At 45.5% G+C, this 25,994-nt stretch overlaps 1 protein-coding gene and 1 pseudogene across 1 annotated transcript in view; one reads left to right on the forward strand and one right to left on the reverse strand.

The window, feature by feature from the left end:
* Positions 1–25,994, reverse strand: part of KIAA1549L (KIAA1549 like) — a 117,015-nt gene that overhangs the window by 43,475 nt on the left and 47,546 nt on the right. The window contains 4 exon segments of the mRNA XM_064576691.1: positions 1,301–1,430; positions 7,967–8,184; positions 14,596–14,774; positions 20,629–20,756. Of these exon segments, the coding sequence (XP_064432761.1) occupies positions 1,301–1,430; positions 7,967–8,184; positions 14,596–14,774; positions 20,629–20,756 (655 nt within the window).
* On the forward strand, positions 11,593–12,733 carry LOC135362311 (forkhead box protein H1-like; annotated as a pseudogene).

A 25,994-nucleotide genomic window follows, 5' to 3' on the forward strand; every position in this document is an offset into this window, starting at 1 on the left:
AAAAGAAGTCCCCCAAACTAGGCACTTAGGAAGAATATTCACTGTTGGTAAGGAGAGATTAACTGGAAAATTCAAATATCTGATTTTTAACCACAGGCTAATTATCAAATTGCTGACCGGGTTTAGTATAAAAGATACTTTTATGAAGAGAACAATTAATGTTGAGTAATTTCACCTGCAGGGAAAAAAGATTCACCCAAAGCATCTAGAATTTTATAAAACTAAACTATCAATTTGTTTTATATGAAAAAGGGAAACAGAAATAAAAGATAAGGTAATCATGACCAACACAAACATCAAGTTTAAGTGTAAGGTAACTAGAAATTCAAATTAGGTAAAATATCTCTGTTTTTAATGGAACAATTAAAATCCCACTTTAAGCTTTTGTGGCAAACAATGACCAATCCTGAGGGGGTAAAAAACCTTCTTGCCTCAAATTAGCATGGTATATTTAAGAAATTGAGTGTCATTTTCAAATTACAACCTCAGAGATTACAACAAAACTTTATCCAGACATTTTTGAATCATAATTCTTGATACAAAAAAATTTTATTTGTAACTAGAGAAATGTTTGAGGAGAATGGGAAAGAAACCTTTTTCATAAAATCTGAGTAGATTTAAGGCCATCTGAAATTCTGGGGCAGGGTGAAGCATTATGGAACACCTCCTCAGAGTAGCGTTTGCATGAGCTCGGGGATGCGACTACGTTAACAGGATGTGAGCCAGTGAATTCGAGACACCACCTTGTAGCTCCTCATCTGGGGAAGTTTGATGGGATTAGAACAATTTCTGCCATTTGGCAACATGACTGCACATAAGCATGGTTTTCATCATATGAAATCACCAAATCGCTCTGTTGGACATCTGATTGTTTCCATGGCATATTGAGGAGTTATGAAATCAGGAACAAATCCAACTTCTCAATACTGCTATGGATTAAAAGAAGCCTGTGTTCAAATGAATTCTAACCCACAGCCGTGGTTCCTACTGAGTTTTAAGGACAGAGGGAAAAAAAATTAAGGACATTTTGAATAGCTGTTGACTTAACATCAATACTGTACTGTTCATAAAATGGTTGGATTTAGAAATCAAAACCCTTTTAGCAAGAATTTGTTACTCTGACACATTCCAAGTCATCTTACTCTGCAAAATAGGTAACAAGGAATCATAAAATAGAAAACATTTTAGTGCACTTTTAAATTCCACAAATACACAGTAAAGTGAAACATGGGATGCTCTCTCACCTTTGTTTTCAGGGGAAAGCAAAGCCTGTATTCACCTTAGCCCCGCAGAGACTTACATCATATCCGCTGTTGCGGATCCCACGCCGGGGTCGCTCCCGAGTCACCAGAAGGTCCATCTCTGTTTCCCCTGGACTCGGGCTGTTCAGAGACTGCCGGCTTCGGTAGACAGAGTTCTTCATCTGTTGCCTGAAGAAAATTCAACAACTGTTATGATGCAGCAAATGCCCTGACAGATGGAATTCTCCACTGATCCAAACTACAGGCAACCAATGAAGGGTTTGGATTTGCCTTGCAGATCTCAGTATTCATGTGATTTGTTCTCTGGCCATCAGAGGCCAGAGGAATGGTGGAATCAAAGTTTGTTTTGTTGTTGTTGTTGTTTTGTTTTCCCAGATGTTGTAACCATTTGGCTTAATTGTCAATACTCTTCTTATGGAAACCAGGTAACCATAATCAATTGCAACGCTACAACTTCATGTGAAATTCTGCTGCCGGCAAGGTCAGGGGCTCTCCCTTGACCTCTAAACTTGCTTTTGTTGACTGTTGACTCAGCAGCCTGTTGTTCCTTTTAATCTTTCTGATTTCACACGCAGGTTCTATGACATGTTAATAAACCCTGCGGCTAATGGGCCACTTAATACTGTGGCTGTTGATAGATTTTCATTTCTATCTTCCCCACAGGGGATTTCTTTCTGGGCTAAGGAGCCATGAACCAAGAGGCAGTGTGGAGCTCAGCTACCCACCCATCCATCCATCCATCCATCCATCCATCCATCCATCCATCCATCCATCTAATATTTACTGAGTGCCTACCAGGTGCCAGGCTCTGTGGAAGATGATAAGGATCCACAGTGAACCAGACAGACATGACCCTGCTCTCCTGGAGCTTCCACTCTAATGAGGGAGACAGACAATTCAGGTGATTATTTCAGAGGATGATGCATGCTATTACGAAAAATAAGATGTGACAGAGGATGGCTAAAATGGCGGACAATTTCAGATAGGATGGTTAGGGAAGGCCTCTCTAGAGAGGGGACAGTTCAGCTGAGACCCAAAGAGAGCCAGTCACATGTCAATTCTTACACAGAACATCCCAAGCCCAGGGAGTAGCACGTGGAGAGGCTCCACTCCGCTCCCTTGGGAAAGACATACATTTGTCACCACTGTTTACACTTGCCATTAGAAGAATCTTTTTGAGGAGGAAGAAAGAAACAGGAACTTAGTGAGGGCTGTGGCTGCGCTTTTCTTCTTCCACACGAGGCAACTCTTACAAGTGGGGAGCGAGGCCCAATGGGGATGGGTGGTTTCACATGGTACTGCAGCTTGACAAAGGTGGCTACTTCCCTCCCGGCCAACAGTACGTTTCTCTGTGAACAACTGGCATTTCATAGCACCTGTCTTCAGAGGATTCCCCCAAACACCACCTGTTTTACGTCTCCATCCTAAGATTCTACTCATTCATGGGTTGAAGGTGAAGAGGTTACATTATTTATTCCCAGTGACTATGTGGGAAGCCAGAAACCTGGCAGGTAGACGTATACACACCTCTTCATGATCACACACACGGTTAGTCATAGCATGACAGTCACACGCCGTTAGCTTAGAACGGACATTAGAACTCCCAAGGCAAGGGGTGCCTGGGTGGCTCAGTTGGTTAAGCGACTGCCTTCGGCTCAGGTCGTGATCCTGGAGTCCCGGGATCAAGTCCCGCATCGGGCTCCCTGCTCAGCAGGGAGTCTGCTTCTCCCTCTGACCCTCCTCCCTCTCATGCTCTCTGTTTCTCATTCTCTCTCTCGCAAAAAAAAAAAAAAAAAAAAAATCTTAAAAAATAAATTAAAAAAAAAAAAAAAAAAAAAGAACTCCCAAGGCAAAACACTACCCTTGCAATTAGCCTGGGGAATAAAATAGACACTATTAGACCTACCCCCTCAACATGAGGAGCTTACACCTGTTTAGAGAACCTCTGTGATCTCTGCTTGCCTGATACCCATGATGACCTTCTTTTGGTAGGAGCACTCTTTTGTTCTTTGGAGGCTACCCTTCCTGCAGGAGTTGGCCTAGAGAATCAAGCATCACATCCCCATGGCCACAATGATTGGTCAGAGGATGGGCACATGAGTTGGTCCCAACGAGACTGAGTCTTAGGGCTTTCGCTAGAGCAACCAGAAAAGAGGCATCCTCTTGGCCTTGACGTTTCTGAGAAGATAGGATATAGGCGGGGAGTTGTTGGCAACCAGTTTGCCACTATGAGGTAAGAGTCTGAAGAGGAACAAGCAGAGTGATAAGGGGGACACTGTAAGAACCCTTGGATCTACTCATGCCTGAAGCCTTGGCCTTTCATGTTTAATGACAAATTCTCTTTTTATTTAACCAGTTTGTTCTGGATTGCCATCAGTTTCAACCCAAAGAATCCTGACTAATATAGGAGCTTAAACCTAATATTATAAACTGTGCCCTATAGTTATCTGCAATTAAAAGCTTCCTTTAGGAATGGAGCACAACCTTGTGAAACAGTGATTCACACTTTAAGGAAGACCACCCCCCCCCAAAGAATTCTCATCCTTGACCTAATTACAGATCACTCTTTGAAAAAGCAGACTTCACAACTGTCCTGAGATTGCCAATTAACCCATTTAGAAAAGATTTACTAATAAGAGTGGTGGGGGAGTAAACACTAGGATTAGCAATTGACATTTAAGTAGGCTATTTTGGAAGTATTAGAAATACAATAGCAGGACTGTGTGAGCCCTTTCAAGAACCATGAACATGGGTGAGAACTTAGACATTGGGGTGCACTCCAGTCTCCTTTTATATTGAAGACAATGTTCCATTATGAAAGCCAGCTTAAAGGCTGCTGCTATTTAACATGGATCTCAATGGACCAGACCACTCATGTGTGCCTGGTGCGTAAGCAACTACTTAGAAATAAATTAGGCTCTTGGGTAGAGAAATTACTTATTTTAATCAAATAGAGTTCCCTTAGGTATATTCATTTCTTGTGGCGTTTTGCTGTATTCTTTAAAAGTTAATAAATTTTGAAACTTGCAAACTTGAAACTTTTTTTTTTTTTTAACCTCTGAAAACATTGCTGGGTGGATAGCAATAAATTTTATTTGCACTTTTAGGGGCTTTTTAATCCCAGGATAGTTTAAGAAAGTAGTTCCCAAACTGTGTTCTACGGAAACCTAGGTTTCCATAAAGATGAAATGTAGCCACTGAGGAGGAGCAGCTCTGCTTCCATCAAAGTAACTCCATCTTTATGAGTTACTGCCTTAGGTTGGGTTCCCCTGGAAGCAGGCTCTGTGACGATTTGAGTACAACTAGTTTACCTGGGAAAAGGCTCCAGGAAGCACAACTTAGGAAGCGGAAAAATGAGAGAGAAGGGAAGGAGGCCAAAAGAGAGTATGAGATAGTACTTTGGGCAACTGGGGCTCAAACTTACTGGACAAGTATGGGGAATAGTTGCATTAAAATGTAGGTTTTACTTTATTTAGGTGTGGCCAAGACCAATAGATCAGGAGGCCGCTGCCATGGAAAAGAAAGCTTGTTGTACTCACCATTCCAAGGGGAAGGGGCCTGCCACGGGGCACCCCATGGGGAAGCACCAGGGTCAATCACAAGGCAGTAGCAGTGAGGGGAAAATGTGGGCAAGAGGCTCTCTTGTGGTTTCTTGGGGAAGGAACAGGCAAGACAGGGTAAACAGGCTTTGGCGTGGATTGTTGGAATCATTCCAGCCATCTCTGGGGCAGAGGAGCTGTTCCTAGTTGTGTCGTACCCAGCCTGCAGGTGATTAGGGCAGGGGGATTGGAACCCAGAGTGGGAGAGCCCTAGGTGAAGGAGAAGGTTAGGGCATTGGCTCCGGCTTGTTTGGTTCCCACATTAAAGGTGCACTTGCAGGCGAGCCCTGTACTGTCTCAGAAATAGCTAGATGGCCCTGGGAGGGGCAGTTTCTCCAGAGTCGGCCAGGCCCCAGATGTCAAAGCCTCAAACACAGAAGCTAGAAAATGTGGTTATTACGACAGCATAGCTTACACCTCAGAGTTCTCCCACCAGGGTGTTTACCCATCAGCTCCCATCTGCCACTGACTGAAGCTGCTCGGGAGCACATTAACTACACTGCATTTCCGGTGGGGGCTGCCGGGAAAAAGCCCTCGGATCGCAGTCATAGATGCCTGCAGGAAGTAGGATGCTGCTGGATGCGGGATGCACGGAGCAGTGGGAGCCAAGGGACTCTGTAGGGAGGGGGCTCTGCCAGCACCTTTGTCAGTTATATGACGACGTCCTTTGTGCCTCTGGGTAAGAGTTTATAACATAAAAATGGGGGTGTTCTTCTGACTTTAAAGAAAAAGCTGTGAAGACTCTTTCAAAAGATGTGGGGATGAGTCAACATTTGGAACCTAAACGGGGTCTTTGATTGATCTAATTTAGGTCTCAGGGTAAAATCCTGGTTACTGATGCTGTCCCTGGACTGGAGCATGAGTCCCCCTCACACGTGCCTCGCTGGGGCAAGGTCACTGAGAGCAGAACATCCACAGAGCTGAACTGTGAGGAGCAATTAACAGGTAACTCCAACGTGTGAGAACGGACACCACACACTTGGCGGCAGCCCCTGGAGTCAACGGCCCAGTGTGACAAGAATGACACCTCAGAGCTTACCAAGTCACCATCATTCTCTTTTTCTCTGTGAATCCTTCCCTTCTCAGCCCCATCCCTTGCTGAACTCATGTCCATTCCTATCCCCACCTCACCCAAATTTGTGGTCTTCCATATTTTTCCCTTCACTGGCTGAAAAAATTTTAACATTATTTTTTGGGTTATTCAATCATTTCTTCCACAGACATTCATGGAGAATGGACTACACGCTCGGAACATCAGCAGGCCAGCAAAGGGCCTTGAGGATCCGGCCTGAACTTTTGCTGGGCAGTGGGGATGCATCTCTATGGGGGAAAAAAAAAGTTGTGTCCATTCTCCTTATAAAAAGCTTCAACCGCAATTTTTTATATATTTCCCAGGTAACGTCCAAGCTAAGTTCCTCTTATTTGCACATGATCTTTGATTCAGTTTCCAAGTGGCAGCAGGAAACCCGGGAAAAACAACCCCCTGCCCTGGTCTATAAAAGACTGCTGAACTACAAAATCCCCACGTGTGGCATAAAAGCTAAAGAAGCCTCCAGCCTTCCTATAAAATCCATACCCTTCTTCTTTTACCGTTACCAACATGGCGACACATGTATTCTGAGCCCTGTCAAAGTGTGATTTTTGTAGCATTAGCTTATCATACTGATTGAATCTAATTAGAAGCATTGTAAATGAGGCACTGGTTTAGAATTCCCTCTTTATTAAAAATAAATTATGTCAATTCCATTAATTAAATTGAGCCCCACCTCCCAGCTTGATTTTGTGGCTTCCATCCAAGCCTGTCAATGGCCGCTCAGGCCAGGAGCTGTCTTGTCTCACCCCATTTGCGGAGGGTGCCTCTGCCAATACGATGTACGGGGTGGATCAGAGAGCTGGCATGCCCAAAGCCAAGGGGCTGTTGCCAAGGAGAATGTATATTTGAAAGGGATGGTCTCAAACCATGAAAGTGCTTCCAAGGAGGTGCTTTAGGGTAGGGTGGAAAAGAAGAAAGATGGTCATGTTTAGCTTTGCTAACCTCTTCCCCTTTACCCAGTAGGTGAGGTCACTCTCTGCTTAGTGAGGAACAAAGCTTGGGATAATGCCGGGGTGCCTGGGGGCTCAATTGGTTAAGTGTCCGACTCTGGATTTCAGCTCAGGTCATGATCTCAGGATTGTGGGATTGAGCCCTGTGTGAAGCCCCCTGTGTGAAGCCTCCATGCTCAATGGGGAGTCTGCCTGAGATTCTCTCTCTCCCTCTGCCCCTCCCCCTGCTCACTCTCTCTCTCTCAAATAAAAAAATAAATCTTAAAAAAAAAAAAAAAGTTTGGGGATAATACCAATTCAAACCGCTGGGACTGACCTTCCCTCTGAGGCCAGAGACCATCACATGGCAAACACCCATTGCACTTGTGAGTAACAAACTTCTGGGATAGTTATCTTTTTTCTCTCATCAGACCTTAAGTCCCACGAGAGTGGAGACTGGGCTGTCTTACCTACCATAAAATGCTGAATGGGTGGAATGAACAAATGAATGCATAAGACAAAGCATACATGACCATGAGAGCATTCAGCAGCTTGCAAGGTGCCTCATACATAGTAGGTGATGATAAATGTCAAATAAATGAACAAATCTATGAATTAAAGAGATGAACCCAGCACAGAGCTCTGAGTAGCTGTGTGGTAAGTACTTACTGAAGCTGAATAAAAAGGTGAGGCATGAAATTTGCATTTCTTACGCAAGAGCCACTAATTAATTGAAAAATACAATGTCCCTTGATCTGGAAGTTGCATAACCAGGTAGGTGATAATTATGTCTTCACCCAGCTCTGAAATGGCTACTGGTTTGGAAATATTATTGAACTAAAGGACGATTATGGTTGTTTGCCCAAGTATTTTTTTTTTTTTAATGGCTTCAATTTTATTCTTTTCTAAACTCATTATGGAGCACCAGCTCACACAGACCAGCATGGTCCAGATCAGCAGCCAGCAAAGATCACAGTCCTAAGGTAACAGATCGAGGGACCAGGGTTGTGTTACCCAGGGCACCCTCTGCCCACATCTCACTAACAGTACAGGGACCATCAGAGAATCCCTTAGACACTGTACCTGTTTTTAGACTCAGCAAATGGGGCACACAGTTCTGGGTCTGGATCCAAAACGTGCTCGATTTCCTTTTGGGTCTTCTCGTACATCTTTTTCCTTTCTGTCTGAGCCTTGCTCGTCTCCACCGGGGGGAAGTCGTAATATCCCTTCCTCTTGGCTTTGAGGCGCAGCTTGTTCCGATAGTGCTCGATGTCTGACTTCTGCTTCAGGGCTTTGTTCACCTGGGGAGAGAGAAAGTCTTAGGCCCACATCTAACCAGGCATGGCAAACAGATAGGAGGTTTTCATCAGGTCACAACTCCTGTAAAAGTTGTCCTAGGCTTCACCTCTGGTCCTTTGAGCCAGCCAGACCCATCTGTGTCCCATTCCAAGACCAGCCCACAATAGTGAGCCACAAACAATATGGAGCCTGACACTCACCTAAGCCACTTGGACCTTCCATCAGGGGCTCCTTCTCCCTAGTCTACCCAAGTCTGCTCAGGCCTTTGTAGTGTTGGGCTAATCCTACCTAAACCCTCTTGATTCCCCTGTCTGGGAGCTTCTGACTTGGAAGCCCAGCTGGATCCTGGTGCCCCACTTCTAGCTCCAGCCCTGAGGAACCCAATGTCCTCCCCTGGACATTTAGCTGATGCCCAGCTGGATAAGACAGCCAGTTCCTGAAGAGGCTGAGCTGGGATGAGTGGAGGGAGAAGGCAGAGCAGACATCCTGTTCCCAAGGTCTCTCTGCTCTACCAACCTGCATTTAAGAGCTTATTTTTGTCAATCTGTGTCTTTCTTGAGATATAGGTAGTGTTGAAGCCTTGTATGGTTGCTCATGCCAGTTAGTTCCTACTGGATAGGGCAAAGCCAGTCTGGTCATATAGAAAGGAACATGGTGAACACACCTTCTGACCTATCAAAGATATAAGCAGATGGCTACGCTAAATAAATAACGAACAATAAGGATGTTACACCCACAAACGGAGCTGACCAACGAAATCAGCCTGACACCTACTGGATGATATGAGGACTATTAGTGCTGTTTGCAATCAGACTGGACTATATTACTATAACCATGGATAGTGTTGTTATTATATTCTCTCTAAAATAATCTTTAAAAGAGTTTTCTGTAATTCATAAACAAAATTCATCTAGTGATAAGATATAGATTAACCTACAGAATGAGGCCCAAGGTTCACTAACACAAGGCTCCACCTTGGATGTTCTATGTCTACAGCATATTTTTTCTGACTTTTGGCAAAGATCTCCCCACCCTGGGCCCTAATAATATTTTTAGGCTGGTAGCATTTCACAGGTCTTAACTAGTCAAGAGAAGAAGTTAGGATGACATCCTTTGAGCCAGGAATCCCATTTCTGGAATCTCTCCTTAAGCAACATTCCAAGAGAGCCTCAAAGTCAGAGATGAGAGTTAACATCACCAGTAATCAGACATATCAGTATCAAGTGCTTGATACCCACAAAAGGGCCCATCACCCCCGTGGTTATGCCAAAAATGCGTAAGTGCAATCCAATCATAAGAAAACCCAGACTGAGGGACACGGTCCATGATATCTGGCCAGTATTTTTCAAAAGAGTAAAGGTCACCAAAGACAAAGAATGGTCACAAAGAAGGACTGAGGAACTGCCCCAGACTGGAGGAGCCATGACTAAATGCCGTGTGGGATCCTGGCCCGGATCCTGGAACAGGAAAGGGACATTAGTGGGAAAACCAATGAAATTCAAATGAGGTCTGTAGATTAGTCAATCACAGAGTACAAATGTTAATTTCTTGGGTTTGATAATTATTCTATGGTTATGTAAGATGTTTACACTCGGGGTAGCTAGGTAAAGAGCCAATGGGGTTCTCTGTACTGTTATCGCAACTCTTGGGTAAATCTAAAATTATTTCAGAATAAAAAGGTTTTAAAAGTCAAGCATGAAATTACTCAGATATAATAACCAGAACTAAAACCAAAATTACCTGGAAGATTTGAACAATGGGTGATCAGGTTTCCAATCAATGGTATACCTACTCAACTAAGTCATTAACAATGATCATCCCAAAGACAATAGCAACAACTGCAAATGTTTAAGATATAAGATATAGGGGCACCTGGGTGGCTCAGTTGGTTAAGTGTCTGCCTTAGGCTCAGGTCATGATCCTGGGGTCCTGGGCTCGAGCCCCGCATTGGGCTTCCTGCTCAGTGGGGAGCTGGTTTCTCCCTCTCCCTCTGCCACTCTTTCTCTCAAATAAATAAATAAAATCTTAAAAAAGATATAAGATATAAAGTCTGTATGAGATTCTAAAATATACATGAGTTTGATCAAAAGTCTGGGGAGAAGGTACAGAAAATGAAAACAGGCTATGTTAGGGTAGTGAGATTATAGTGATTTTTCTTTTTTCTTCTGAACATTCTATGTGGTTATTATGTTTTCTTTAAAATAATCTTTAAAAGAATTACCTATAATCCATAAAAGGAAAATTTATGGCTTTGGGGTTGTGGTTTCTTCACTGAAATAAGCCAACCATAAGACAAGAAGGAAGAAAATTATAAGACAATCTGCCTTAAATGTTACAAAGCAGCAAATTACAGAGAACAGTTCAGGGCTCTTTTCCAATCCAAATGCCAGCAAGGTCCATTCCTTTAACTACCAAAATGTAACAAGTATCCATTTCTGGACAGGCAAAATACTCATCTGTTTTCCTTCTGGGACAGGGTGATGGGCCTGGCAGGAAAAGGGAGTTGTATGTTAAATTTAGCTGAGATCTAGAATATGTCCCCATGATATTCACATCACGAAGCTGGGGTGAAAAGATCCAGGAATGGCAGCCATTATCTAGGTCCATACAGGGTAGACGTCTTAATCAAGAGCAGTTACCAGTTTATTAGTGACAATCTCAGAGGCCTCTAATCATTGGGCTTCTGTGTCAGGTGGTAGAATTGTGCCTAAGGAAAGATTCAGTGGGTATGATTGGCTTTCAGAAGACATAAAGTCTCCCAAACTATAGAACCAAGGAACATAAGATGATAAATGATCAATGAATCCTCGCTCATTGGCTGACTAATTAATAATAATAATAATAATAATAATAACGTACTGATTGTGTGCTAAGCACTGTTCTAAGTGTTTCACTTATATTAACTCATTTGATCCTCCCAATAGTCCCATTTTAAACGTGGAAATACTGGGGCATTGAGAAATGAACGAACCTGCCTAAGGCCACATAAATAGCAAGTAGAAGAACTTGGTTTCAAATCCTTGCAGCATGGCTTGAGAGTCTGTACTCTTTTAAGCACAATGCTATTTTTCACTGACAGGCCACAGTAAGTCAAAGAGAGGGAAGGAGCACTGTACAGGGAGCCAGGGGGCCTGAACATCGTATCAAGGCTATCACAATAACCACAGTGTGATTCTGAGCAAGCTACTTGACCCTCTGGCCTCAGTTTCTTTGTCTAAAATATGAGGGAAGTTGAAAGAAAAAAAAAAAAAAAACTACGAGGAAGTTGGCATAGAAGTGCTCTGTAAGTCCATAACCATTGAAGTTCTTTTTAAAAACTGATGACCCCCAGCCCCGCCTCACCACACTGCCCCACTGCCCTGCGCCCTCCACGGGGCCAGGCCCCTGCCCACACTGCTGGTCTCCCCTGCATGGAGACCTGCAGCAACCCGTGCCTGGGGCTTCCCAGGTGGGAGTTGTCCTCCCACCTCCCAAGAGGAGGAAGAAGGGATACCTGTGACATAGCAAGTGCCCCCCTGCGTTGCCTCACTGATCCAGCCCACACCCTCCCGCAGGCTGAAGCTGACCCGGATTACCCGTCAGGTCCGGGCCACATCCCCTTCTTCAGGAAGGACTAGAAGGGCTGGGAGGGTTCCATCCGCCACAACCTCTCCTCCAACTGATGCTTCTGCAAGGTGCCTAAAGATCCTGTGAAGCTCTAGGCCAAGGGCAACGTCTGGGGGGTCACTGTGAGCCTGCTCCCAGCCCAGGTGCTGTAGTGGCCGAGCATGACACTGTGCGGGGAGTTTGCCAAGGACCCGGGCCTCTGCGCACTGCACCGCGGGCCCTACCGGCCGCCCGGTGCTCAGCCACCACTCGGCGAGGGCTTCAGCATCAAGTCTTTGCTGGGGGCCCCTGGGAGGAGGTGCCATGGAGCAGTCCAGGTCCAGCCGGCTCTGGGCACAGGGGGGAGGAGGCAGTGCCCACTCCACCCCTGCCCTCTGAGCGGCCACTGGGGCCCCTCTGCCCCCTCCCCGGGTCCAGTAGAGCAGAGGGGGAGACTTCCTAGGGGGGGACCCATCCCTCTCCCAAGCCCAGAGCCTGGCCCCGCCACTTACTGCAGGGTACCCCAGGCCCTGGGGGACTGTCTGGTGGGAGTCACAGGGCCTCACTTTGGGGAGCTGCCCCACCGCCTTCTTGCCCATCTACACTCGCAGTGTGGGAACGCCCGTGGCCCCACTACTACCCCACATTCCACCCCCAGTGCTCACCCTTTCAACCAGCCCAGTCTACTGGGGGGTGGCCCCTGAAGCCCATGGCCCCCCTGCGTTGCTCTGGGATCTCGATGCTCTCTTCTAGGGGGTGCGACTCAACAGGAGCTTCTGTGATGTGTGGGTCAGCCACTCCCGGGACCCGGCTGCCTCCACCCCAGGCTGGCTACTCTCCTGGCACAGCCTTCGAGGCTCCCAGGGCAGGGGTGCTTTCCTCTCCTACCCTTTCCTGCCACCACTGGCTTGCTGGGAAACCAAGGCCAAGAGGACCAAGAGGTGTCTGTGGCCATGGCAGCCTTGAAACACAAGGCTTCAGCAGTGCTGAGAACCCATGATGTGTACTCGACTACTCCACAAAGGGTTGGGGTTGGCTCAGCACCGCCCTGGCCCTGATGGTCAGTTATGCCTCGCCTACCCCCAGAGGCAAGACTGGAAGGAGTGGGGCTTTGCTTGGAGTAGCCCCTTCCCGATCCCACTTTCTCTGGCCCTCTCAGTCTGTCTATCCTTCCTTCCATCCATCCATCCATCACCATGGGTCTCTCCCTCTTCCTGGCTCCGGGCTGGGGAAGGGAGAACCTAATGGTGGGTCCAGCCTGAGGTCCTGTCCTCCCACATTTGCCTGGGAATGAGGTGGCGCCTTTTTGGGGAAAGGAAATCAAGACTCTCCTTGGCTTTGGTGGTGGTCCTGGGGAGGATAACAGTAAAGGAGTAGACCCCTCCTCCCCCCAAAATTGATGAACCTCAACCCACCACACCTTTAGGCCAGCTCAGTCTTCCTGTCCTGAAAGCAAGAGGAGCTTCCTGAATCAGGTTTTATATGTGGCCTAGAGGGAGGAATGAGGATGAGCCCCTGATGTGGTTTACAATGCCCAGGTGTATAGGGACCTGGCATGTTCCTTGAGGTGTGATGGGAAAAACAATTTAGGGCGCCTGGGTGGCTCAGTCGGTTAAGCGACTGCCTTCGGCTCAGGTCATGATCCTGGAGTCCCGGGATCGAGTCCCGCATCGGGCTCCCTGCTCGGCAGGGAGCCTGCTTCTCCCTCTGACCCTCCCCCCTCTCATGTGCTCGCTCTCTCTCATTCTCTCTCTCAAATAAATGAATAAAATCTTTAAAAAAAAAAAAAAACAATTTAAAACCTTGGAAATCTCCACTGGTTGTAGGTAACAACAGCAGAGTATAGACAAATGAAATGAACAATCAACACAACAGCTGGACAAGAGAGAAAAGCCAAAGCATGTGTGTACCCACGTGTAAAGTAGATGCCCACATGTAAGGTAGATGCCCACGAGCAGGTTCCACATGCATGATCTTAAAAACTCATAAATATTTTCAGCCCACTGGCCATTCTGCTGCAGGGGATAGAGGAATGGTGGATATTCTCTACCTAACTTCCTCTCTTGCTCTTCTCTAAACTGCCCATACCTACTATCCATCCATCCATCTGTTTGCTTTGGTCAAATCATCATTCTCTGGAACATGTTACAAAATTTTTTCAGACTCTTAGGAAAACTGATTAACATCCTGATGTGCACTGATACCCTCCTGGGAGCAGGCAAAGGGTTGTTTCAAGCTGGCTAAAAGGAGTAAAAGTCATTTCAAAGCCTCTATAGTAGGCCACATTCCTGTCTGTATGACCCTATCTTCTCTGGTCCTTTTTCAGTTTGAGCCTCTTTCATCCGACTACAACTGGCATCCCATAACAAACAGGTTAAGAGTGTCACCAAAGAAACCAGAAGGTGGTGTGTATGTGTAAGGGGATGGGGAAGAATTTGTGATGCTTCTCTTCATAACTACAGTTAAAAAAAAACAACAAGCAATTTTTAAGTAAACTCTATCCTCAATGTGGGGCTTGAATTCACGACCCCAAGATCAAGTGTCACACGCTCTACCGACTGAGTCACCCAAGTGCCCCCATAACTACAATGTTTAAAAAGTCCCCTTGGGCTTCCTGAGAAAGGCAAAAATGATTCAAAAACATCACCCAACAAATTAATTCTGGGTGACTTGCATCCTGATTGATCCTACTGAGGCCTGCACACACAGAGGTAAAAATGACCAACAGAGCCCTATACACTGGACAGAACCTGCATCCAGTATGCCCAGCTGGTGTTCCTTAGTCTGAATTCCCGGAGGCCTGGCTGCCCTGGTCCCCAGACGCTCACCTCACCGTTGAGGGCTGCCGACTCCTGGCTCCTGTCCGATGTGGGATGCACCACAGGGAGGGCTGTGGGTTTTACTGCAATGAGCTGTACAGATCCAGAAGATGTGTCGAAGGGATCGGCAGCCGCCTTGCCAGAGTTGTCAAAAAGCACCGCTCCTTCCTCTTCATCACTTGCCGGCACTGAAGCACAACATAAACACATGGATTGTTTTATTGTGTAGGGATGCTGCATGATCGTGGGGGAATTTGTGTAAGGCTCCCAGACTGAGGACTTTCATTACATTACTCAAAGTGATCCCAGAAACAACAGCATCCAGTTCTGTGCCAAGGGCTCCCTATCGTTCAAGGATTTCTCTTAAATTTAAGATCTATACTATTCATTCCTCCACTGTATTATCAACGGGTAGGAAAGAATCGTAGAGGTTTGAATTTATTTTATTTTTTTTATTATGTTATGTTAATCACCATACATTACATCATTAGTTTTTGATGTAGTGTTCCACGATTCATTGTTTGCATATAACACACAGCGCTCCATTCAGTATGTTCCCTCTCTAATACCCATCACCAGGCTAACCCATCCCCCCACCCCCCTCCCCTCTAGAACCCTCAGTTTGTTTCTCAGAGTCCATAGTCTCTCATGGTTCGTCTCCCCCTCTGATTCCCCCCCCTTCATTTCTCCCTTCCTACTATCTTCTTTTTTTTTTTTTTTTTAAGATTTTATTTATTTTTTTGACAGAGAGAGACACACAGCGAGAGAGGGAATATAAGCAGGGGGAGTGGGAGAGGGAGAAGCAGGCTTCCTGCAGAGTAGGGAGCCTGATGTGGGGCTCGATCTCAGGACCCTGGGATCATGACCTGAGCCGAAGGCAGACGCTTAACGACTGAGCCACCCGGGCGCCCCATCTTCTTCTTCTTTTTTTTTTTTTTTAACATATAATGTATTATTTGTTTCAGAGGTACAGGTCTGTGAGGTTTGAATTTAAACAGCAAAAACCATTGTTTCAAAACCATGACAAAATGTTTTTGGGGGAAAAAAAAGTAAATTTTTTCTCTCTGAGTCAGAGATGAAAAAAGTACAAGTAGGCCAAAGCTGGCAACTGTTCTTAAAATGTGACCATCAACAGAATAACGACACTCAGTTCAATCTCTGGCACCAAATAACCCATTCTTGCACGAGGTTAAGCAATGAGTCTTCCCTGGTCAACCGGCCATAGCAATTGCTGCTGACACTCTATGTTTTTTTCCTTCTCAAGGCTGCTTTTCCAGTGATTTGGGTTTGGGATTTTTCATTGGTCAAAACAAAAGAAAGCTAAGAAATAACTGCCAGAGAAATGAATTTAACACTATCGACAACTTCCCTAATTAAATAGAGTGAGTTCTGCCTACGCTCTGTTAAATTAATTCTCCCCTCTGACAGATAATTCTGCTCTGATTGCTGAAAGACACCAGTCTGCCTTGTGTGTCCATAACTACGCTGGCAGAAGAAGTTCCACAGCCGGTGGGATCTTGCTGATTGACTTGTGCTTAAAGCACATTCCCATTAGGTAGCTCTAAGAATGAGTTTATTGAGCACGGCTGAGCAAGAGATAAATTAAGCCTGTTCAAACAACCAGACCAGCAGGCAAGTTAGGAGCAAAATAGGTGTTCTGTAAAATATGAATGTAATAGAATTGTATTCATCTTTCCTACTGCTTGCTCAAGACATTGGGATGTTCTTTAAATTATTGAAAAACACATAGTTTGTATCATATTGTCACTTACCATAATCACAAATTTGCCAAAGTAAGCTGAGTAAATCATTATTGTACAATGTGGATAAAACACCTCGGAGTCTAATAATGGGCTATAATTGGAGTATTTTTTTGGTTCTGTGAACTTATTTGCAAATAGCAGGACACCAAACAGCCAACGACAGAAGAAAATCTCTACTCACACATCTTTTTGGAGTAGAGCTTTGCTGGGCAATTCTTGCCTGAGCACCATTATCTCCCACCTGGACAACTGCTCTGAAAACCATCTATGGCAGCCAGCCTCCATGATGGCACCCAGTAATTCTTGCCTCCTGATATTCACAACCACAATGAATAGGACTGATCTGTGTAACCAATAGGAAATCGCAGAAATGACAAGGCTAGGTCATTAAAAAAACCCCTGTGGCTTCCACCTTGCTCTCTCCTGGATCACTTACTCCGGGGAAAGTCAGCTGTCATGTTATGAGGACACCCAAGCAGCCCTATGGAGAGGTCCACATGGCAAGACACTGAGACTCCTGCCAACAAGTATGTGAGCAAGCCATCTTGTAAGTGGAGTCTGCAGGCCCAGTCAAGTCTTTAGATGACCACAGGCCAGGTCACCATGCTGACTGTGACCTCCTGCGCCGGAAGCACCCAACTAAGCCACTCTGAATTCCTGACCCACAAATATGACATGAGATAATAAACATAGATTGTCATTTTTGGTTGCCAGGTGTTAGGGCAATTTGTTACACAGCAGTAAGTACCTAACACACTCTTGTCTTCCTACCTAAGATACATACAGCAGCCAGGATGGCTATCTCTTGGAAAGGTAACCAGATCACAGTACTCCCCTGATCAGAACCCTCTGAAGTCTTCATCTCTCTTAGAATAAAACCCAGAGTCTTTACAATCTGGCCCTGACCACCTGGCTGAGCACATTTCCCTTATCCACTCTGTTCCAGCTACAACAGCCTTCTTGAACACATCTGGCTTGTTCTCACCTCTGGGATTTTGCATTAGGTATATTCCCTGTGCTCAGAATGCAAAGTCTTTCTCCCTACATCTTTGCATGCCTAGTTCCTTCTTATTTTTCAACTGCACCTTGAAAAAGCCTTTCCTTATCCACCAATCTAAAATAGCCTGCCCATAACCTGATTATATTTTCTTCATGGCACTTATTACTGCTGGTGTGTATTGATTTAACCTGTCCCCACCCCGGGCCCTGGAATAGAAGCTCCTTTCTGGCCCACCTTTTAAAAGGCTGATGCTTATTGCCTTTAATGATGTCTCACGTGTAGTTGGCTTTTAGTAAGGATTTGTTGAATAAATGAATGAATGAAGGAATGACAAAAATTTCCTGACTTATAAAAGGAGATTGTTGTTAGTTGTTAGTACCTACAAAACAGGTGAACACGCAGAAGTTAGTTACGCTATCACTAAACCGTTCAGAGGGTGAAGAGATGGTACTCAACGTTTTTATTGATTCTGGGTTGTGACACCCCCGCTTCCCACCCTGTGGACAGGGTAAGTAGAGAGCATAACTGTAATGGGATGGAAAAAGGATACCCTGGAAATTGTATGAACTATAGTTCTTTTCCATCCTTATTCTCGAAAAAGATTCAGATTTGCACAATAATCCCTCCAGGTTTAAGAGAAAAATAATTAGCTATGCTGCCCCCCATCCCCAAAAGACTTATGTAAAAAGATATTACATTAAATATTGATATATGAAAGTGAGGGAGTCCAGCAGGTTCATGGGAATATTTGATGCATAGTTAGTCCCTAAAGGGAAAAGCGTGGGAGAATGCTAAAGGAAAGGGCCACAGTTAAACTGTGGAAGTGTCCCACACACCATACATCATCATCATCATAAATGTCACCGGACCCAAACTCGTTGTGTCTTATTTAACTTCCATAAATCAGCAATCTATTTCACTTCCTTCCTTTCTCCCTCCCTCCCTCCTTCCTTCCTTTAGTTCATCTTCCAATCCAATAAAATACACTACTGATATTTTGATGAGCTCTGACATTGTGGATATGATATGGTGAAGTGAAGCCCATGATAAAAAGTACAAGTGGAGGCTCCATGGAAGGTCCAGCCTAGAATTCTGATGTGCTCCAGCATCTGTTGGATTTTATAGTGAACGAATTGGTCCCATCATTTCAAGCTGAACCTCACTGAATGGGAACCTGCAGTGAAAAAGAGGCCACCACCCCTGGAAGCTCACTCGGTTTACCTCTGGCAGAAGTAAAATGCAACGAAGCACGATAAACCTGGAGAAAGGATGGCTTTTTAATAGAACAAACACATTATAACCTCACCCTAGTACTGTAATTGGATTTTATTCATGCACCTGGCTCCTGTTATCTCTGAGCCTAATATTTAAATAATCAAAGTGACCTAAACAATAAGGAGGCGGGCAGAGCTGTGGAAAAACAAGTACAGAAGGTCCGCAGGAACATTTTGGGCAGGTCAGTGTCTCACCAGCCAGGGTGGGGAGTGATGGTGTCAGAAACATGCCCTGCTCCCTCCTCTTCTGTGGATTAAATGCAAAGGAGAGGGAAAGGCATCATCTCATAAATGTGATTTGCTGACAGAGGAGTCTGTGCATTGTGTATTTCTAAGCAAGAAAAAGGCATAGAACAGTAGGTACATGGATTCATTTTATGAAAAAACAAAGCAATACAACAAAACAGATGTGTGTGTGTTGTCATATGCATAGTAAGAAGGTCTGAGAAAGACACAGGCTAAATTATTCAAGGTCACCTGAGGACTGGGGTGGGTGATGGGGCACGTGCGGGAGGACAGACTTTGACTTGACTTCATATATTTCTAGGAAGCCTTCTGTGAGCTGGCTTGGCAGAGAGCTGATAGGTAGGATTTCTGGTAGTCCTGGGTGGGGCAGATATTCCAAGAAAACCCCACATGCCATACCCTGATTTGGGTGTAAAAAGCACAGTCTCTGTTACAGGGAATGGGGAATTCAGGAGAAGAAGAAATTCGGGAATCAAATCGGTAGGACAATTTAAACCAGTGCTTTACATAATGGCTGGGAATGGGAATGAGGAACAGATTTGACCTACAGAAGACAAATCCATTGTGTCATTATTCCTTTTTTTTCTTTCTTTTTTGGGTCAGAAGAAAGAAATCAGTGACATTTGGAAACAGGAATTTTTTTTTTTTTTTTAAGATTTTATCTATTTACCTGACAGAGAGAGACACAGCGAGAGAGGGAACACAAGCAGGGGGAGTGGGAGAGGGAGAAGCAGGCCCCCCGCCAAGCAGGGAGCCCAATGCGGGGCTTGATCCCAGGACCCTGGGACTGCGACCTGAGCCGAAGGCAGACGCCCAACGACTGAGCCACCCAGGCACCCTTGCCACTAGCTCCAAGAAAGGGTCCCTGAATCCTATTCCATCACATTCCTTTAAAAGGGAAGCAGAGCTAACCTGATCGCCAGATTAGTCGGCTTTTCACCTGGCATTTCTGTAGGATTCCACCCAACAACACACTGAAATCTGAAAAGAATTTCTTCGGATCTGAGTGGCAGCCCAGGGTACTTGAGCCTGGGCTCCAGCCAGCCAGCACCACACATGGAAGGAGTGCGTGGAATGCCGGTCAGAACAAAGGTGGGACCAGGAGGAAGCGACACACAATCATGTCTGACGGATGCCACATATGGATGGTGCCACAGCTCCAACAACTTATTCATAAATCCCAACACCCATCCTTTAGAGTGAGGGAAAAGATCTGTGTGAGGGAGAATCCAACCAGTTACGTTTCCCTAGAGAATAAAGGCGGAAGCACGGGCTGATTTTTATGATGACAGATTTGTCACCGTGTTGTCTTTCCTGGGAGAGGTGGATTGGTAGTATCTGGACTCCCTGGCAGAGACTGAACCCCTGAAACTTATCAAGGGAGTCAGGGCAAGAAAATGGGGGGAATCTCAAGACAAGCAGCCTTTCAGAGACCTGCCCCCCTCATGGACCCGGTGCTAGGAATCCTGTCGATTCAGCCAAGAACTAGAAAAATTGTAAAGCAAACATTGGTGCATTCAGCATAGGGCTTTTCTAAAGCACTAGGCAATTCCATCAGATCAGGGAGCAGAGGGCGTGAGACAGGATAATTCAGAGAAGGGGGACAGGCAATATCCCAACAGGCAGGTAGCAGACTCCTGACTTTTCTGGGGCACACCAGAGGGGAGAACCTAGGGTGCGTGAGTGTGGGCGCCCATGTGTGTGCTCAACTGTGTGTGGGAGGGGCTCGGGGCTGGTGTTGGCAAAGAAGGCTTCTCACCATTTCTCTTCCGTGCCTCCTCCTTTGTCACTTTCTGCTGTGCCATGACATTCTGGGGCGAGCGCCTCCCTGAGCTGGGCTTCCCTGATTCGTTGCTGATGACAGAGCCATTCTCGCTGGGCGACCTGCTGGAAGTAACCATAGCAACAGGAAGACGGTAAGTTCCGACTCCAGCAGCCTCCTCTCAAGGTTATTTTATTTGCACTGTTTATGTCTGTCGCCTTTCATTCTGGTTTTATCCACAAAGAAGAAATGATACAGGAAAGGAAAAGAAAACAAAACAAAACTAGCCCCACACTACCGCATGGGTTAAGCAGCTGGCCATCGTGAAGTATGTTGTTTATGGGGAGTGCTTAGCTCTGCAGAGAAGTTCAGTGAGCGCGGCTCTCAGGTCCCATCTCTGTTCCATTATCCCCCAGTGACTATGGAAACGGTGGTGATGGCGTTTGTAAGCACGCCCTCTTTTTAAAACACAGCACTCTGAATAGTGTTGCAGAGCGTTTGATTCACGTGGCATCTGCAGGGACATGCATAAGACGTAACATTCTCTTTGGCCTTGACCTTGACCACTAAAGTTGAAGTCACCCCACCGAGTTTGTCATTCTGTCTCCCACACTGGCGCGTGCGCACACGTGCGCTCTTTAACTGTGCGAACTGGCAACCACTTACATTTGAAACTACCAATTTGAGCTATTTGTTCCTTCAGGAGATACTTTATGTGCATCAGCTCTGTGCCGGGCACTGCGCCAGGTGTCCTGGTATACAGCGATCCGAAGATACCACCCATATTCTCCAAGAGCTCCCCATCAGAAGCACCAACCAGGTGCCAAGGACTACGTGCATGCTTTCACAACTCTTAGGGAATCATCGGGACAATCCACTGGTTTGGTGATTGTCACCCTTGTTTCGCAAGTGAAGAATGTCCAGCGCCGAGTTAGGAAGTGGCAGATCCGTCCTGGAAACCAGGGATCCCCCTGCAGGTAGGGGCTCTCCCCCCATGCCAGAGCCCCTCTCCTTTATTGCCTCCTAAAACGTCTCAGATGAGGCAGGCCTGTACACAGGGAAAGCCGCAGGGCCTTCTCCCCTTCCCTTGGGGCTGATTCTGGTCTTCTGGACTCTCTGGGAAGGGAGCTCTTGGAGCCCTGGCTGAGGTTCGTGCTTCCTCAGGCCTCCAATCGTCATAAAGACCAACTGCCTTCCCTTCTGTGGAGACAAGTCAGGAGGCAGATATCCAGAGGCCTCATCGAACCTCTTATTCTTCTACTGTCAATTGTCGAAATTCACAACCTAAAGGCATCCAGCCCCTACAATGGAAAATTGATTGTAATAACATGCAGCCCTTGACCAGTAAGTAAGCAGTTTCTTAAGTGGGTGCTCCTCTTCTTTCCCCTCCCTTCTCTCTCTCTCCATGCTCTGGGAACTTTAGCACCCCAAAGCATGACCAGTGAAAGGGCCCACTCACATACACGGGATGATGCAACATCTGCCCAGAGGGTTCCATAGAACGACAGAGCCAAATGAGATGTTCCTGGCCAAAGTGCCTCAGACAAGTATAAGTTTGGGAAGTCTTGTTTCTTTTTTTTGTTGCGGCGGGGGGGTGGGGGAGTCTTGTTTCTTACCTTCCTTCTTTGGATATTCCTCATGCACATTAACATATCAAAGGCCCTGATCAGTCCTGTCATAAAGAGACTCCTCTCCTTTTGTTTAATCCAGCATCTCCTAATTTACTTGGCCCCAGATCTCTTTCACCATACAAATAATGCAGCTTGGGAAAATATGGAGAAGGTATTAATTCATTAAGTATATATTGTTTACCGCACAGCTATTTGATCACTAAGTGCTGGCTGTGCACAGAGACATCCACAGGGAAGACATAAGCCCTTGGATCGTTTTCAGAACCTCCCAGTTAATGGCCCCTACTCTTCCAACTGGCTTTACCGGGACAACAAGACTCTTCCGGGGTCCAGAGAGAAAGGAAGGGGAAAGGCTTCTTGTAACCTATTTTATGTTCATAAAACACTTAATGGTATTTGTAGCATTTGCATATTCTTTCCTTCATTTGATCCTGAAACAATTCTCTGGTTGTTCCTCTCACTCCAGGGAAAGGTATGAGGTATGTGCTCAGAAATGAGCACATTTCTGGAGAGAAACTCCACCTCTGCTTTACTCTTTCATCAGCTTATAGTCTTATGTTTACATGGGGCCATCAACTCAAACATCTGGTCAAAAATAGAGTGAGATTTGTATGTGTGTGTGTCCACTCACATTGACAGTAACAAAGATGTTGTTGAAAGCAAGAAAGGGCCACCTGTGAGGCTGTCGTTTTAGGCTATTGAACTCCGTAGGCTTCCTTCTGGGGATATGGGTGTACATGGAGCCTGGATGAAGGGGCTGAGCAGTTATGGCCAATCACTGAATTGAATGGCTGTCCCTATGAGGTTGATTCTCTATCCTCACCCATTAATCCCAGTCACAGACCAACAAAATAGTATCACCAAAAGCCTTGGCTAGAAGGACAGGACCTGCAACACCTGTCTGTCTGCAAATGGCTGAACCCTCAGATTTCAGTTTTCAAACAGTTTTAAAAACAGATTTAAAAATCGAGATATCTTCACGACCATCCAATCACTGGTTTCTACTGTTTTTCACTTGCAAAACTTTTTGGATCATTCTGGGAGGTCATGTGTCCTGCAAAACTTTTTGGATCATTCTGGGAGGTCATGTGTCCTCAACCAGCAGGAACAAGGGAACTGATGTGACAAGATGGGAAAGCCAGACAAATAAATGCACGATGAGTTTGCTGTTGGTTTGGCATCTTAATATCTTCCCAAATGATTAGAGACTCCTGTGGTCAGCTGAACTTGAACAGAGGTGAGGTTTCTCACATAGCTTTGGCAATGATAACAGCCAGCCCTTAGTAAAATTCTATTTTTACAGTAATATTATGAAGCAAACGTAGAAATCATTCAGCTGTGTAGACATTGCTTTCTTTACCTATATTTGTTTCATAAGCTGTTATTTCTTATTAAAATTCTGAGGGCAAGTAATTGAACTTGATTACCAAGAGTAGACTCCTTGCTAATTCAAGAAGAAATGCTTGTTCTAAAAAAAATTTTTTTTAAATAAATCTTTATACAATTTAAAATCACTCATCTAGAATGGGTGGAAAAGAATTTTTATTCTTCCCATCAATGCTGTGTTAATATCCTAATTTTAGTAATTCTATTTTTTCTTTTCAGTGTCCTCTAATAGGTGATATATAAGTTGTTACCACACCTTTATTGTATCTGGCAAAGATCATAGTGAGAACAATTACTGTAGGTAATTCTATTTGTCAGTCAATTCAGATAATTTGTCTATTGCTTCTCTGTATGTTTCAGCTCTCCATGCTGGGGCAGACCACTGCAGTTGTGATCCCAATTTATTCCCACCTCCCCGTAACCAAGCTTTGGTGGCCTCCTCCCACACTGACTCTGGACTAGACCACGTGTCTTGCTTTGGCCAACAGGACAATAGCAAATATGACACAAGCAAAGATTTGAGAAGTGCCTGCACTTGGGGGTTTGTTTTCTTGCTGCCCTTGGCACCCTGTAACCACCCTGTGAGAAAGCCAGAGCTAGCCTGCTAGAGGATGAGAGACCATGTGGCAGGGGGCCCCAGGTACTGGGCCACCCCAGACAAGGCTATCACCAACAAGCCAGCCCAGCTAGCCGACCGCCTGACTACAGATGCATGAGTGAGCCCAGCTGAGATCAGCTAAGCCTAGCTCAGCCCAGAACCACCACCTACCTGAGCTCAGCCCAAACTGCCGACCCACCAAAAATCATGAGCTGAAGAAATGGTGGTTGTTTTAAGCTGCTAAGCTTTGGAGGAGTTTGTGGTGTAGCAATAGATAACTAACCCATATCTCCTCAACCTTCTTTCCTACTCAAGCTGGAATCCAACCTTCTGTTTCTCTGTATCTCTTTCTGAGGTACCAAGAACTCCTGGAGGGAAAAACACAGAGCCTTGTTGCATGAATCCAGTGCAAAATTTGTGTATTTGACACAGACAATCCTTCCATCCCCCTCAAATTACTCCCTTCTCTTGGCTTCTTGGATTCCTTTCTTGCTTTGTCCTCTTCATGCCTCTTTTTCCTGATACTTTTTGGTCTCCTATGCTGATTCTTCTTCATCATCTGGACCTCTAATGATTGCAATGTTCCAGGGGTCAGGTCTTGGGTCTCTTCTCTAACTATCCTCTCCTAGGTGACCTCATTCAGTGTCTTAGCTTTAAATAACCAAATGCTGACAACTCCTCCATTTATATTTCTACTCTGGACCTCTCCTCTGAACCTCACACTCATACAGCTAGTTGAGTTCTGAACACTTCAACTTGCGTGTCTAAGAGGCACCTCAAACTTAACATGCCCGCATCCAAACTCATGATCGTCCCCTACAGATTTCTTCTCTTCTGATCCTCTCCAACACAACCAGTGGCAAATGTGTCCCTCTCTATTTCCATTCCTCACAACAATCTATCAGCAAAGCAAGCCTTGTGAACTCTTCCCTCAAAACACGTCTAGAATCCCATCACTTCTCACAGCACCATGCCTTGGCCCACACCGCCATGTCTCACCTGGACTACTGTAATAGCCGCCTGTCTCTCTGCTTCCACTCTGCCTCTCTGCCATCTGTGTTCCACACAGCAGCCAGCGTGAGCCTTTACAGCTGCAAGTCACGGCATGCCACTGTTCTTCTCAAAGCCCTCCAATGACTTCTGATCTTTACTCACAATAAAATTCCAAGTCCTGACTTTGGTCTGTAGAGCCTGACATGCTCAACTTAAGGCAACTTCTCTGACCCATCTGCCACCGCTTCCTCCCTAGTTCCCATTGGCCTCCTTGGCCTTCTTGCTCTTCTTCGAGTATGTGAAGAGATTTCTTCTTCTGGGCTTTGCACATACTGTCCCATCTGCTTGGAACATTCTTGTCTAAGATAGCCTTGAGGCTTATGCATCATTTCATTCAAGGTCTTTCTCAAGTGTCACTTTATCAGAAAGTCCTTTCCTGACTTTGTAGCTAAAAATGGCATCATGCCCCCGCCCCCTTCCATTGCTCTATCCTCTTACCATGCTTTGGTTTCCTTCTTCATACCCATCACCACCCGACTTACTGTGCATCTATTTCTCTATTTGTTTATTGCCTAGCTCTCCCCACCAGATTGTAAGCACCATGAGAGTAGGAACTGTGTCTTGTTCGCTGCAGTATCCCCAGTACCTGGTGAATAACACCCAACAAATATGTTAGGTGAAGGGAGGGAGAGAAGGAAGGAAGCAGGGGTGATGTAGTTCTCCCAGCCTCCACTGTGGTCTCAGGCAAAGGAGCA

Source organism: Mirounga angustirostris, unplaced genomic scaffold, assembly GCF_029215605.1.
Source record: "Mirounga angustirostris isolate CCGP_5_RB_7025 unplaced genomic scaffold, mMirAng1.0.hap1 SCAF_13, whole genome shotgun sequence".
NCBI lineage: Eukaryota > Metazoa > Chordata > Mammalia > Carnivora > Phocidae > Mirounga > Mirounga angustirostris.